Source organism: Salvelinus namaycush, chromosome 6, assembly GCF_016432855.1.
Source record: "Salvelinus namaycush isolate Seneca chromosome 6, SaNama_1.0, whole genome shotgun sequence".
NCBI classification, from domain to species: Eukaryota; Metazoa; Chordata; class Actinopteri; order Salmoniformes; family Salmonidae; genus Salvelinus; species Salvelinus namaycush.
The window spans coordinates 26313189-26326444 of NC_052312.1; the positions used below are offsets into that span (position 1 = coordinate 26313189).

The following is a 13256-nucleotide window of genomic DNA, read 5'->3' on the forward strand; positions in this document are numbered from 1 at the left end:
GGCTATAATATACTACTCTGCCCCACCCACTGACAAAATCATTGACATAAAAAAACTGTATTACCACTAAGACGTGCTGGTTGGTCTTAAAGGTCCAATGCAGACATTTTTTAAATTTATTTTTAATTCAATATCAAATCATTTCTGGTTAACAATTAAGTACCTTACTGTGATTGTTATCAATTAAAATTGTCAAAATTAAACAAAAATAGCTTAGCTAAAAGCAATTGTGGGGAGGGGAAAACTGAAAACTAGATGTTATTGGCAGAGAGGTTTGGAACTCTCTCTTATTGGTCTATTAACTAATTTACCACCTGGTGATATCACCAGGCAGACTAAAACTCCATCCCACCAAAACAGGCTGATATTTCTGGCGGTCTTTTCAAACAGCTCTTACACTAAAAGGGCATTATCATAATTTTCTAAATTTCACAGTATTATTCCAACCTCATAGTGTGGAAATATATATGAAACACAGGGAAATCATGTTTTTGATGGCACTAGCTCATTAAATGTTACCATTTGAGTTTTCACCTCAGTGCAGGCGAGCTGATGTTAGACCGGTAAATTGCCAACCCTGGCGATATGGTTAGAAAATAACAGCACCAGTATTAACAAGCCAAAATGGCCAACCTACTTGCATTTGACAATAGCACTGCCTTGTGACAAGCTAAAAGTAGACCCCTTAGCCTCCAATTGACATTAATACATCACTACTACCAAAACGCAAGTGGAAAATAAGTGGGAACCCATTAGGTTGCATTTCGGGTAGAATATCATTGTAGCTCTGGTAAGCCCTTGTAGCCCTGGTAATTCCCTGGTAAGAAGACAATGTGGGCTAAAATACTACTGCATTATCCCCAAACATACATTTTCTTCACTGGAATAAAAGGAGAAGTTCAGGATTCAACAACTTGAAGTTAGATGGTTCCTCACCCTTATTAAAGTAGTCTATGAGCCAGGAGATACTATAATCCATAGTTCAGTTTTCTTTAAACAGCCACTATAAACTTCAGCTAATTTTAGCCACCGCTAGCTAACAATCAATGGAAGTGATTGTAAATGGCCTAATCACTTCTAAAGCTGCATTATGTAGAAATTGCTCTGCCATTAATTGGTTGCTAAAATTCTAAAATGTTCACCTAATTTCAGTTTATGTGACAAAACAAGCAATGTATTTTGTAGAGAATCATTGTACAAACTATACCGTTGTGAAATATATTTTCAATAACCAACAATATTGTAGAATCTGGTGTACAAAAAGAAACAAAAACAAAACTTAAGGAGGAAATAGCACACATACTGTATAACAGCACACAATAACACACACACGTATCATACTTACCTTCAATTAGAATGACAGATCTATAACTCAAATTTCTATCTGAATTCTGTCAGGTTACGTAATGTCAAACCACTAATAGTTGATTTCAGTTGATTTGGCCATGATTTTTTGTTGTTGTTGATTGCTCCTATCACTTCTATTGCTTGTGGTGGCTAAAGTTATCTGAAATTCTTAGTTAAACCAAACCAAACCATGGATTATAGTTTATTTTGGCCCATAGATTACTTTCAAAGTGAGGAACCATCTAACATCAAGTTGTTAAATCTAACTTCCTCTAATGACAATGATGATTATTTGAACTTACAGGTGAGTCAGGTCCCTGAGTCCTCTGAAGGAATATTTGGAGACAGTCTCTATCTTATTACTCTCAATGAACCTAAAGAACAAAGGATATACACCACTTCAAAAGAGAAAATGGATTGTGTGATCACATGGGGCTAATGTATAGTAGAATTAATCCCGACTATAATAAAAGGGATACAGTTACTCAGTATCTCTGTAACTCATTTCTTGAACAACAAAATTAGCTTCAGTATATCATTATTTTAAAGATGAGTGAATGAAGGGAAAGGCACTTACAGGTACTCCAGGTGTGGAAGGCCAGAAAATGCATCGTCCCTTATTGTCATCACTGAATTTGAATTAAGAAGTCTATGATAAAAATATACAAAGAGTTAGTTACTTTGAACACAAGTGCAAATATAGAAAGACATTGTAGTTTAAAAAGTAAATGTCTAATTATGATTTATTATAATTCATTATATCATAACATTTAATGTCACACATCATTGACAAACATTCACATGTAGAATCACTGATATTTTAACATGATATATACTATACAACTAAAAGGTTAAGTTAATTTCTAAGAATAGCAATCAAAAAATAAGTCAAAATTGTATCCTCAAATGATGGTCATCTCACCATAGTGATATCATAGTGTTACCCAGCGTGGGGATGTTTAGGTTTGAGGATAAATCTACCTCTGTCCTCCAGTATATCACTGCCAATACATTATCTCCATGTTCCCTTTCTGTGACTTTGTAATCTGAGATGAGCTCAAAAGTACAGCACACAATAATAAGCTAACACTATGATAAGCTTTTTAATAAACATGAGGGTCACAATCAATGTCATGCTTGCACTAAAATGTAAATTGCTGATGGACAACTGTACCTTACACTGGAAGAAGGCATCTGTCCTTAAAATTGCCTACTGAGTACAGACTAGTAGTGTGGCCATATTATGTATTCCTCACTTTCATAATAAGGATATACCCTGCTAACAACAATGAGCCGTTAGTATGTCCACGGGACGTCATAAAACGGCCACCTGAAGTCAGCAGGACATTCTGTCATTGTACCCTAGAGGTTTTGTCTAGTTCCCTGGGACGTCCCCAAGGACATTCTTGGGATGTTATGTCATGGTCCCCTGGAGGTTTTGTATTTAACACAATTTGACATACATTGTGTATGTTTATTTATACAGTAATTATTATTGAACACGTCCTCACCTGGGATTTGAACTCACAACCTCTAGGTTCACGACATTCCAATTTTCCTGCTATGCCACCATGTCTGTACCAACGACTGATTACACCTGTAGGTAATGTTCCCTCTGAGTGCCGCACAGAAGAAATATCAGCCTGCGCAGAGAAGCATGAGGTTGAACTTCCCTCAACTCTCTAGTTTTCCCCTTTAGTTAACACTATCAATGTTTAGCTCTACTGTGTGAATTGTGCTCGAATCAACGCAATATCAAATAAAATAAAATTTTATTAGTCACATGCTCCGCATACAACAGCCTTACAGTGAAATGCTTACTTACGAGCTCCAAAACAACAGTGCAGTTTCAAAAAAATACAGATAGGAATAAGAGATGAAAGTAATAAGTAATTAAAGAGCAGCAGTAAAAAATAACAATATATACAAGGGGGTACCGAGACAGAGTAAATGTCACCTGTTACACCTGTTAGTTGAGGTACTATGTACATGTACATACAACGGTATGTAGGTAGAGTTATGCATAGATGACAACAGAGAGTGGCAGTGGTGTGGAAAGGGGGGGGGGGGGGGGGGGCAATGCAAATAGTCTGGGTAGCCATTTGGCTAGTTCAGGAGCCTTATGGCTTGGGGGTAGAAGCTGTTTAGAAGCCTCTTGGACCTAGACTTCGGCGGTCTGGTACCGCTTGCCATGTGGTAGCAGAGAGAAGTCTAGGGTGGCTGGAGTCTTTGACAATGTTTTTGGCCTTCCTCTGACACCGCCTGGTATAGAGGTCCTGGATGGCAGGAAGCTTGGCCCCAGTGATATACTGGGCCATTCACACTACCCTCTGTAGTGCCTTGCGGTCGGAGGCCAAGCATTTGCCATACCAGGCAGTGATGCAACCAGTCAGGATGCTCTCGATGGTGCAGCTGGAGAACCTTTTGAGGATCTGAAGACCCATGCCAAATCTTTTCAGTCTCCTGTGGGGGAATGGGTTTTGTCGTGCCCGCTTCACGACTGTCTTGGTGTGCTTGGACCATGTTAGTTTGTTGGTGATGTGGACACCAAGGATCTTGAAGCTCTCAACCTGCTCCACTGCAGCCCCGTCATGAGAATGGGGGCATGCTTGGTCCTCTTTTTCCTGTAGTCCACAATCATCTCCTTTGTCTTGATCACGTTGAGGGAGAGGTTGTTGTCCTGGCACCACATGGCCAGGTCTCTGACCTCCTCCCTATAGGCTGTCTCATTGTTGTCGGTGATAAGGCTGTTGTGTTATCGGCAAACTTAATGATGGTGTTGGAGTCGTGCCTGGCCGTGCAGTCATGAGTGAATTGGGAGTACAGGAGGGGGCTGAGCATGCACACCTGAGTGGCCCCTGTGTTGAGGATCAGCGTGGCGGATGTGTTGTTACCTACCCTTACCACCTGGGGGCGGCCCGTCAGGAAGTCCAGGATCCAGTTGCAGAGGGATGTGTTTAGTCCCAGTGTCCATAGCTTATTGATGAGCTTTGAGGGCACTATGGTGTTGAACCCTGAGCTGTAGTCAATGAATAGCATTCTCACATAAGTGTTCCTTTTGTCCAGGTGGGAATGGGCAGTGTGGACTGCAATTGAGATTGCATCATCTGTGGATCTGTTGGGGCGGTATGCAAATTGGGGTGGGTCTAGGGTTTATGGGATGATGGTGTTGATGTGAGCCATGACCAGCCTTTCAAAGCACTTCATGGCTACAGACGTGAGTGCTACAGGTCAGTAGTCATTTAGGCAGGTTACCTTAGTGTTCTTGGGCACAGGTACTATGGTGGTCTGCTTAAAACATGTTGGTATTACAGACTCGGACAGGGAGAGGTTGAACATTTCAGTGAAGACACTTGCTACTTGGTTAGCGCGTGCTCACAGTCCACGTCCTGGTAATCCCTCTGGCCCTACGGCCTTGTGAATGTTGACCTGTCTAAAGGTCTTACTCACATCGGCTGCGGAGAGCGTGATTACACAGTCCTCCGGTACAGCTGGTGCTCTCATACATGTTTCAGTGTTATTTGCCTCGAAGCGAGCATAGAAGTAGTTTAGCTCGTCTGGTAGGCTCGTGTCACTGGGTAGCTCTCGGCTGTGCTTCCCTTTGTAGTCTGTGATGGTTTGCAAGCCCTGCCACATCCAACAAGTGTCAGAGCTGGTGTAGTACGACTCAATCTTAGTCCTGTATTGACGCTTTGCCTGTTTGATGGTTCGTATTCGGCTAAGGTGTATGTAAACTTCCGACTTCAACTGTAAGTTTTCAGACCATTTGCTATGAGACTTGAAATTGAGCTCAGGTGTCCTGTTGCCATTGATAATACTTGATGTTTCTACAACTTTATTGGAGTCCACCTGTGGTAAATTAAATTGATTGGACATGATTTGGAAAGGCACACTCCTGTCTTTATAAGGTCCCACAGTTGACAGTGCATGTCAGAGCAAAAACTAAGCTATGAGGTTGAAGGAATTGTCCGTAGAGCTCTGAGACAGGATTGTGTCATGGCACATATCTGGGGAAGGGTAACAAAACATTTCTGCAGCATTGAAGGTCCCCAAGAACACAGTGGCCTCCATCATTATTAAATGGAAGAAGTTTGTAACCACCAAAACTCTTCCTAGAGCTTGCCGACCTGGCCAAAATGAGCAATCGGTGGAGAAGGGCTTTGGTCAGGGAGAAAACGAAGAATCTGATGGTCACTCTTACAGAGTTCCTCTGTGGAGATGGGAGAATCCTCCAGAAGGACAACCATTTCTGCAGCACTCCACCAAATAGGCCCTTATGGTAGAGTGGCCAGATGGAAGCAACTCCTCAGTAAAGGGCACATTAAAGCCCTTTTAGAGTTTGCCAAGAGGCACTTTTAGGACTCTCAGACCACGAGAAACAAGATTCTCTGGTCTGATGAAACCAAGATTGATCTCTTTGGCCTGAATGCTAAGCGTCACGTCTGGAGGAAACCAGGCATCTTTCATCACCTGGCCAATACCATCCCTATGGTGAAGCATGATGGTGGCAGCATCATGCTGTGGGGATATTTTTCAACAGCAGTGACTGGGACAATAGTCAGGATCAAGGGAAAGATGAGCTGTGCAAATTACAGAGAGATCCTTGATGAAATCCTGCTCTAGAGCTCTCAGGACCTCAGACTGGGGCGAAGGTTCACCTTCCAACAGGACAACGATCCTAAGCACACAGCCAAGACAACGCAGGTTTTGGCTTCGGGACAAGTCTCTGAAGGTCCTTGAGTGGCACAGCCAGAGCCCGAACTTAAACCTGATCAAACATCTCTGGAGAGAGCTGAAAATAGCTGTGCAGCTACGCGCCCCCCCCCCCATCCTACTTCAAATCAAATGTTATTTGTCACATACACATGATTAGCAGATGTTAATTCGAGTGCAGTGAAATGCTTGTGCTTCTAGTTCCGAACATGCAGTAATATCTAACAAGTAATCTAACAATTTCACAACAACTACCTTATACACACAAGTGTAAAGGAATGAATAAGAATATGTACATAAAAATATATATGGATGAGCGATGGCCGAACAGCATAGGCAAGATGCAGTAGATGGCATAGAGTACAGTATATACATATGAGATGAGTAGTGCAGGGTATGTAAGCATTATATAAAGTGGCATAGTTTAAAGTGACTAGTAATACAGTTATTACATCCAATTTTTTATTATTAAAGTGGCTAGAGATTGAGTGTTGGCAGCAGCCACTCAATGTTAGTGATGGCTGTTTAACAGTCTGATGGCCTTGAGATAGAAGCTGTTTTTCAGTCTCTCGGTCCCAGCTTTGATGCACCTGTACTGACCTCGCCTTCTGGATGATAGAGGGGTGAACAGGCAGTGGCTCGGGTGGTTGTTGTCCTTGATGATCTTTTTGGCCTTCATGTGACATCGGGTGGTGTAGGTGTCCTGGAGAGCAGGTAGTTTGCCCCCGGTGATGCGTTGTGCAGACCTCACTACCCTCTGGAGAGCCTTACAGTTGTGGGCGGAGCAGTTGCCGTACCAGGCGGTGATACAGCCCGACAGGATGCTCTCGATTGTGCATCTGTAAAAGTTTGTCAGTGATTTTGGTGACAAGCCGAATTTCTTCAGCCTCCTGAGGTTGAAGAGGCGCTGTTGCGCCTTCTTCATCACGCTGTCTGTGTGGGTGGACCATTCCAGTTTGTCCGTGATGTGTATGCGGAGGAAGTTAAAACTTTCCACCTTCTCCACTACTGTCCCGTCGATGTGGATAGAGGGGTGCTCCCTCTGTTGAGCTTTAGAGGATCTGCAGAGAAGAGTGGGAGAAATTCCCAAAATACAGGTGTGCCAAGTGTATCGTCAAACCCAAGAAGACTCAAAGCTGTAATTGCTGCCAAAGGTGCTTCGCCAAAGGTGCTTCAACAAAGTACTGAGTAAAGGGTCTGAATACTTATGTAAATCTGTTATTCTTTTATATATTTTTTTATAAACTTCAAAAAAATCTGTTTTTGCTTTGTTATTATAGCGTATTGTGTGTAGATTGACGAAGAAAAAAAGTGTTTTAATCTATTTTAGAATAAGGCTGTAACGTAACGAAATGTGGAAAAGGTGAAGCGGTCTGAATACTTTCCGAATGCACTGTATATGCAAATAGCCATTGCCATATATGGATCTGTGCAAGAGCTGCATGTTGTCACTTGAGCACATTTGTTCATATTCTTTACTAGTTAGTGATTCATTAGCACAGTCATAGCTCATTTCTAGTCAACAATGGGTAGTGGTTGCTTCCTACAAGAGCACAAAATGTGTGCATTTCTAGATATCTTTGAAAAGCGAGTAAGGTAAAGAGCTTTTCTTTATGTCTTAAAGGGGCAGTGTTGTAATTTGTCTGATTCTCTGTAATAATGGTATGGGAATAATAATTAACTGTATTTTGTAAAGTTGTTTCTTGCATCAAACACAATATTTTCAGTCATATTTTTGTCCGAAAGACAAGTGGATAAACAGGTTAATGTCAAGCCCTGCATGTTTTTTTTCTAAAGTTTCATGGAATGTAGACCTACATTGAACACCACACATTTGCTGCTACTGTAGGTTGAATGATCTAACAGCTATTTTCATGTTAAAATGTAATGGGATGCAATTTTCTCCATTGTTTTTGACGGTAGGCCACTCTGGCAGGCCTACATTATGATCAAATGGCCACAGTAGTCTACTTGGCCACTGTTGAAACTGTAACTTAAAGCGGGTACAGTGCTCATAGTAAACGCGCGCTGGAAGTTGCACAGAATTTCCACAATGTTCAAGTTTACGCTCAGCAGACCTGGCATTTTCTCAGTGCCCAAAAAATGTTGAGAGAACATTGCCTGTAGGCCTATTCCTACACTTTTCACTTCAAATTAAATCTAAGCTCAATTACAAATACACTCAACAGCCTCCCGAGTGGCGCAGCAGTCTAAGGCACTGCATCACAGTGTTGTGACGACATTACAACCTGGGGTTCGATCCCACAACAGGCCGTGACCGGGAGTTCAATAAGGCGGTGCAACATTTGCCCAGCATTGTCCGGGTTAGGGCAGGGTTTTGCCGGGGGGGCATTACTTGGCTCATCTCGCTCTTGTGGCGGCCCAGGCGCCTAGCAGGCTGACTTTGGTAGTCCGTTGAACAGTGTTTCCTCCGACACATTGTTGCAGCTGGCTTCTGGGTTAAGCGAGCAGGTGTTAAGAAGGTTTTGGCGGGTCATGTTTCGGAGGATTCATGACTTGACCTTCACCTCTCACGAGCCCGTTGGGGAGTTTCAGCGATGAGAGAAGATGGCAATTGGGGAGAAAAAGGGGGTATTTTTTTTATATCAATAACACTCAACAAAACCCATTATATTTATCATAGTGATTCAGGAGTAACATTAAAACAGAATAATATGCCCCACCAACATTAGACAACTATACTAAAAAACCAACCTCAAATAAATTAAATCAATGAAAGAATAGTCAGATTAACTGATAATTAAAATAGCAGTGCAGATGGCACTATAGGTAACACATGTGTAGGGGACTTCTGAAATTCTACAAACTGTGGCACAGCAGAAAGAAAAAGCATACTCCAAATCCAGAGGTTGTGAATTCAAATCACAGGTGGGGTCACATTGGAAAGTCAGTACTAAATGATCATGTCAAATGCAATACATTGTCATTATTTATTAAAGAATGTACACTATTTTAGCTGAATAGCATACCACTTACCTTAAAACCCTGATACATTTTTCTTTACTTTATTTACACTACATGACCAAAAGTATGTGGACAACTGCTTGTCGAACACCTCATACCAAAATCATGGGCGTTATTATGGAGTTGGTCCCCCCTTTGCTGCTGTAACAGCCTCCACTCTTCTGGGAAGGCTTTCCATTAGATGTTGGAAAACTGCTGCAGGGACTTGCTTCCATTCAGCCACAATACCATTAGTGAGGTCAGGCACTGATTTTGGGTGATTAGACCTGGCTCGCAGTCGGCGTCCCAATTCATCCCAAAGGTGTTCGATGGAGTTGAGTTCAGGCTCTGTGAAGGCCAGTCAAGCTCTTCCACACCGATCTCGACAAACCATTTCTGTATGGACCTCGTTTTGTGCACGGGGGCATTGTCATGCTGAAACAGGAAAGGGCCTTCCCAAAACTTTTGCCACAAAGTTGGATGCACAGAATTGTCTAGAATGTCATTGTATGCTGTAGCGTTAAGATTTCCCTTCACTGGAACTAAGGAGCCTAGCCCGAACCATGAAAGACAGCCCCAGACCATTATTCTTCCTCCACCAAACTTTACAGTTGACACTATGCATTTGGGCAGGTAGCGTTCTCCTGGCATCCGCCAAACCCAGATTTGTCCATCAGACTTCCAGATGGTGAAGTGTGATTCATCACTCCAAAGAACACATTTCCACTGCTCCAGAGTCCAATGGCAGCAAGCTTTACACCACTCCAGCCGACGCTTGACATTGTGCATGGTGATCTAAGGCTTGTGTGCGGCTGCTCGGCCGAAGCTCCCGACGACCAGTTCTTCCAGTGGCAGTTTGGAACTCTGTAGAGTGTGTTGCAACCAAGGACAGATTTGGCAGTCCCATTATGTGTGCTTGTGTGGCCTGACACTTTGTGGCTGAGTCGCTGTTGCTCCTAGACGTTTCACAATAACAGCACTTACAGTTGACTGGGGCAGCTCTAGCAGGGCAGAAATTTGATGAACTGTTGGAAAGGTTGCATCTTATGACGGTGCCAAGTTGAAAGTCACTGAGCTCTTCAGTATGGGCAATTCTACTGCCAATGTTTGTATATGGAGATTGCATTGCTGTGTGCTCGATTTTATACACCTGTCAGCAACGGGTGTGGCTGAAATAGCCGAATCCACTAATTTCAAGGTGTGTCCACATACTTCTGTATATATAGTGTATCATGTTTTGGGACACCTAGGACAATCAGGGGAGCTTCAGGGGACCATGACACAACGTACCAAGAACGTCTTAAAAAACATCCTCAAGGATGTCCCTGGGACAAACCGGGAATTAAACAAAATGGCACAACTTCCCAAGAATGTTCTAAAAATGTTCTCGGGGACATCCCCGGGACAAACCAGGAACTAGACAAAACCTCCAGGGAACAAAGACACAATGTCCCAAGAAAGGTCCTAGAGAACGTTCCCTTGGGACCATCACGCAATGTCTAAGGACTAGTAAAATGAACATCCTGAGAATGTCCTAAAAAGGTCCTGATATGGTCCTCAGTGACATCCTAGGAACTTACAGGGGACTAGACAAAGGTCCCCCAGAGAACCTCCCCTTTGGACCATCACACAACGTTCGAAACTCTTAAGGGACCTAATGGGAATGTCGCCGAATGTGCTCAGGACGTCCCCTGTTTGCTAGGTATGCTCATAATCAAATTCAGAACTGAGCACTCCACTAAGCTTACATTCTCTACATGCTCAAATAGACAAGTCAAACGTTAAGGTAATTAAAAAACACACAAAAACTATGTGAATATCAAGTCATGTGTAAGGTAGAATATGGTAAGAACAACATTCATGTCTTAGTTTTGGCTAAATAGATATGCGTCGTTCCATAAATAGAGTGCTTTTTGGGTAGTGTAATTCTGTCAAAAATAACTATTTTATAGTTAAAATAACATTTTTTTACCAAAAGTTTATATTCTGTCATAAGAGCACATGGTAAAACATTATTTTTATTAAGTTGAACATCTCAAGAGATCAAGTTAAGAAAAATGCCAATTAAAGTAACAGGGTTGACAATTTAATCTTAAAATCAGCTATAACTCCCCTTGTGACAGGAGGAATGGCAGCATGTTGTGTGCAATTAAATGCAAACTTAACAAAACATTTGAACTTGTTAAAACATCTGTAGCCCATCTATCTATGGGTAACAGGGTTGATGTGTTATGCTCAACGTGCTCAGTTTTCTACCACAAAACACAATAAAATGGCCAAAAAGAGTATCACCTGCTTTTACACTATGATTTGACTACTAGATGTTAAATTTTTTCTTTTGATAAAAAAAGGTATAGTTTTACTATATTAAAACAAGAGTTCAGTTCACGTTACAGGGTTGAGCTTAAAATGAGGGGCAAACTTAAATGAATCACTAAATCGCATGAAATAAATAGTTATCTTCAGAAATGTCAAAGCAACAAAGATTCTCCTGCCACCACAAAACACATTGGAGAAAGCGTGTGTCAAGTACAGAACATTTCCTAGGCTTTTCTACCTGCAGCAACACTAGCAGGGGCTTAACTATGATGTGAATAAATGTAACTACAGTCGCAAACTTAAATATAATAATAATATATAATAATATATGCCATTTAGCAGACACTTTTATCCAAAGTGACTTACTGTCATGTGTACAGACACGTTGTTGTTGTAGGTCAAACATCACATTTTTTTAAGAACGACACTGTTTACATTCCGAGTTTTCACTTCTAAAATTGACTTTTTATGACCATCTGTTGTTGAGTTCAACTTAATTTCCCAACTGGTTAAACCCCTACCCATTCCCATGGACACACATACTGGAAGTCATGTCTCATTTGTATATTCATGTATAGTACAAGTGTCATTGACTCACAGGAGTTGGAGAGATGGCATGTGAGCAAACATGGTCTCCTTGATCTCGGAGAAGGACCCGTTGACAATGCTCCTGAAAGATAGTAAGATTATGAAGTAAGCACAGAGCAAATTAAAAGTAGAAAAGATTAAGTTTAGGGAACCGAGTGACACAGGGGTCTAAGGCACTGCATTGCAGTGGTAGAGGCATCACTCCCGACCCGGGTTCGATCCCGGGCTGTATCACAACCGGCTGCGATCAAGGAGTCCCATTGGGCGGCGCACAATTGGCCCAGCGTCGTCCGGGTTAGGGGAGGGTTTGGCTGGGGTAGGCCGTCATTGTAAGTAAGAATTTTTTCATAACTTAAATAAAGGTAAATACACTGCTCAAAAAAATAAAGGGAACACTTAAACAACACAATGTAACTCCAAGTCAATCACACTTCTGTGAAATCAAACTGTCCACTTAGGAAGCAACACTGATTGCCAATAAATTTCACATGCTGTTGTGCAAATGGAATAGACAAAAGGTGGAAATTATAGGCAATTAGCAAGACACCCCCAATAAAGGAGTGGTTCTGCAGGTGGTGCCCACAGACCACTTCTCAGTTCCTATGCTTCCTGGCTGATGTTTTGGTTACTTTTGAATGCTGGCGGTGCTTTCACTCTAGTGGTAGCATGAGACGGAGTCTACAACCCACACAAGTGGCTCAGGTAGTGCAGCTCATCCAGGATGGCACATCAATGCGAGCTGTGGCAAGAAGGTTTGCTGTGTCTGTCAGTGTAGTGTCCAGAGCATGGAGGCGCTACCAGGAGACAGGCCAGTACATCAGGAGACGTGGAGGAGGCCGTAGGAGGGCAACAACCCAGCAGCAGGACCGCTACCTCCGCCTTTGTGCAAGGAGGAGCACTGCCAGAGCCCTGCAAAATGACCTCCAGCAGGCCACAAATGTGCATGTGTCAGCATATGGTCTCACAAGGGGTCTGAGGATTTTTTTTTACAGTGCAGGAGAGTAGTGGCAAACTGAACACTATGTACATACATTTGAAGTCGGAAGTTTACATACACCTTATCAAAATACATTTAAACTCAGTTTTTCACAATTCCTGACATTTAATCCTAGTAAAAAGTCCCTGTTATAGGTCAGTTAGGATCACCACTTTATTTTAAGAATGTGAAACGTCAGAATAATAGTAGAGAGAATTATTTTTTTCAGCTTCTATTTCTTTCATCACATTCCCAGTGGGTCAGAAGTTTACATACACGCAATTACTATTTGGTAGCATTGCCCTTAAATTATTTAACTTGGGTCAAATGTTTTGGGTAGCCTTCCACA

At 42.1% G+C, this 13256-nt stretch overlaps 1 protein-coding gene across 1 annotated transcript in view; it reads right to left on the reverse strand.

Moving 5' to 3' along the window:
• Positions 1 to 13256, reverse strand: part of lgi2a (leucine-rich repeat LGI family, member 2a) — a 32895-nt gene that overhangs the window by 12036 nt on the left and 7603 nt on the right. Inside the window, exons 2-4 of the mRNA XM_038995557.1 lie at positions 11942 to 12013; positions 1925 to 1996; positions 1650 to 1721 (exon numbers count right to left, since the gene is read on the reverse strand). Coding sequence (XP_038851485.1) covers positions 1650 to 1721; positions 1925 to 1996; positions 11942 to 12013 — 216 coding nt within the window. The remainder of the gene's footprint in view (positions 1 to 1649; positions 1722 to 1924; positions 1997 to 11941; positions 12014 to 13256) is intronic.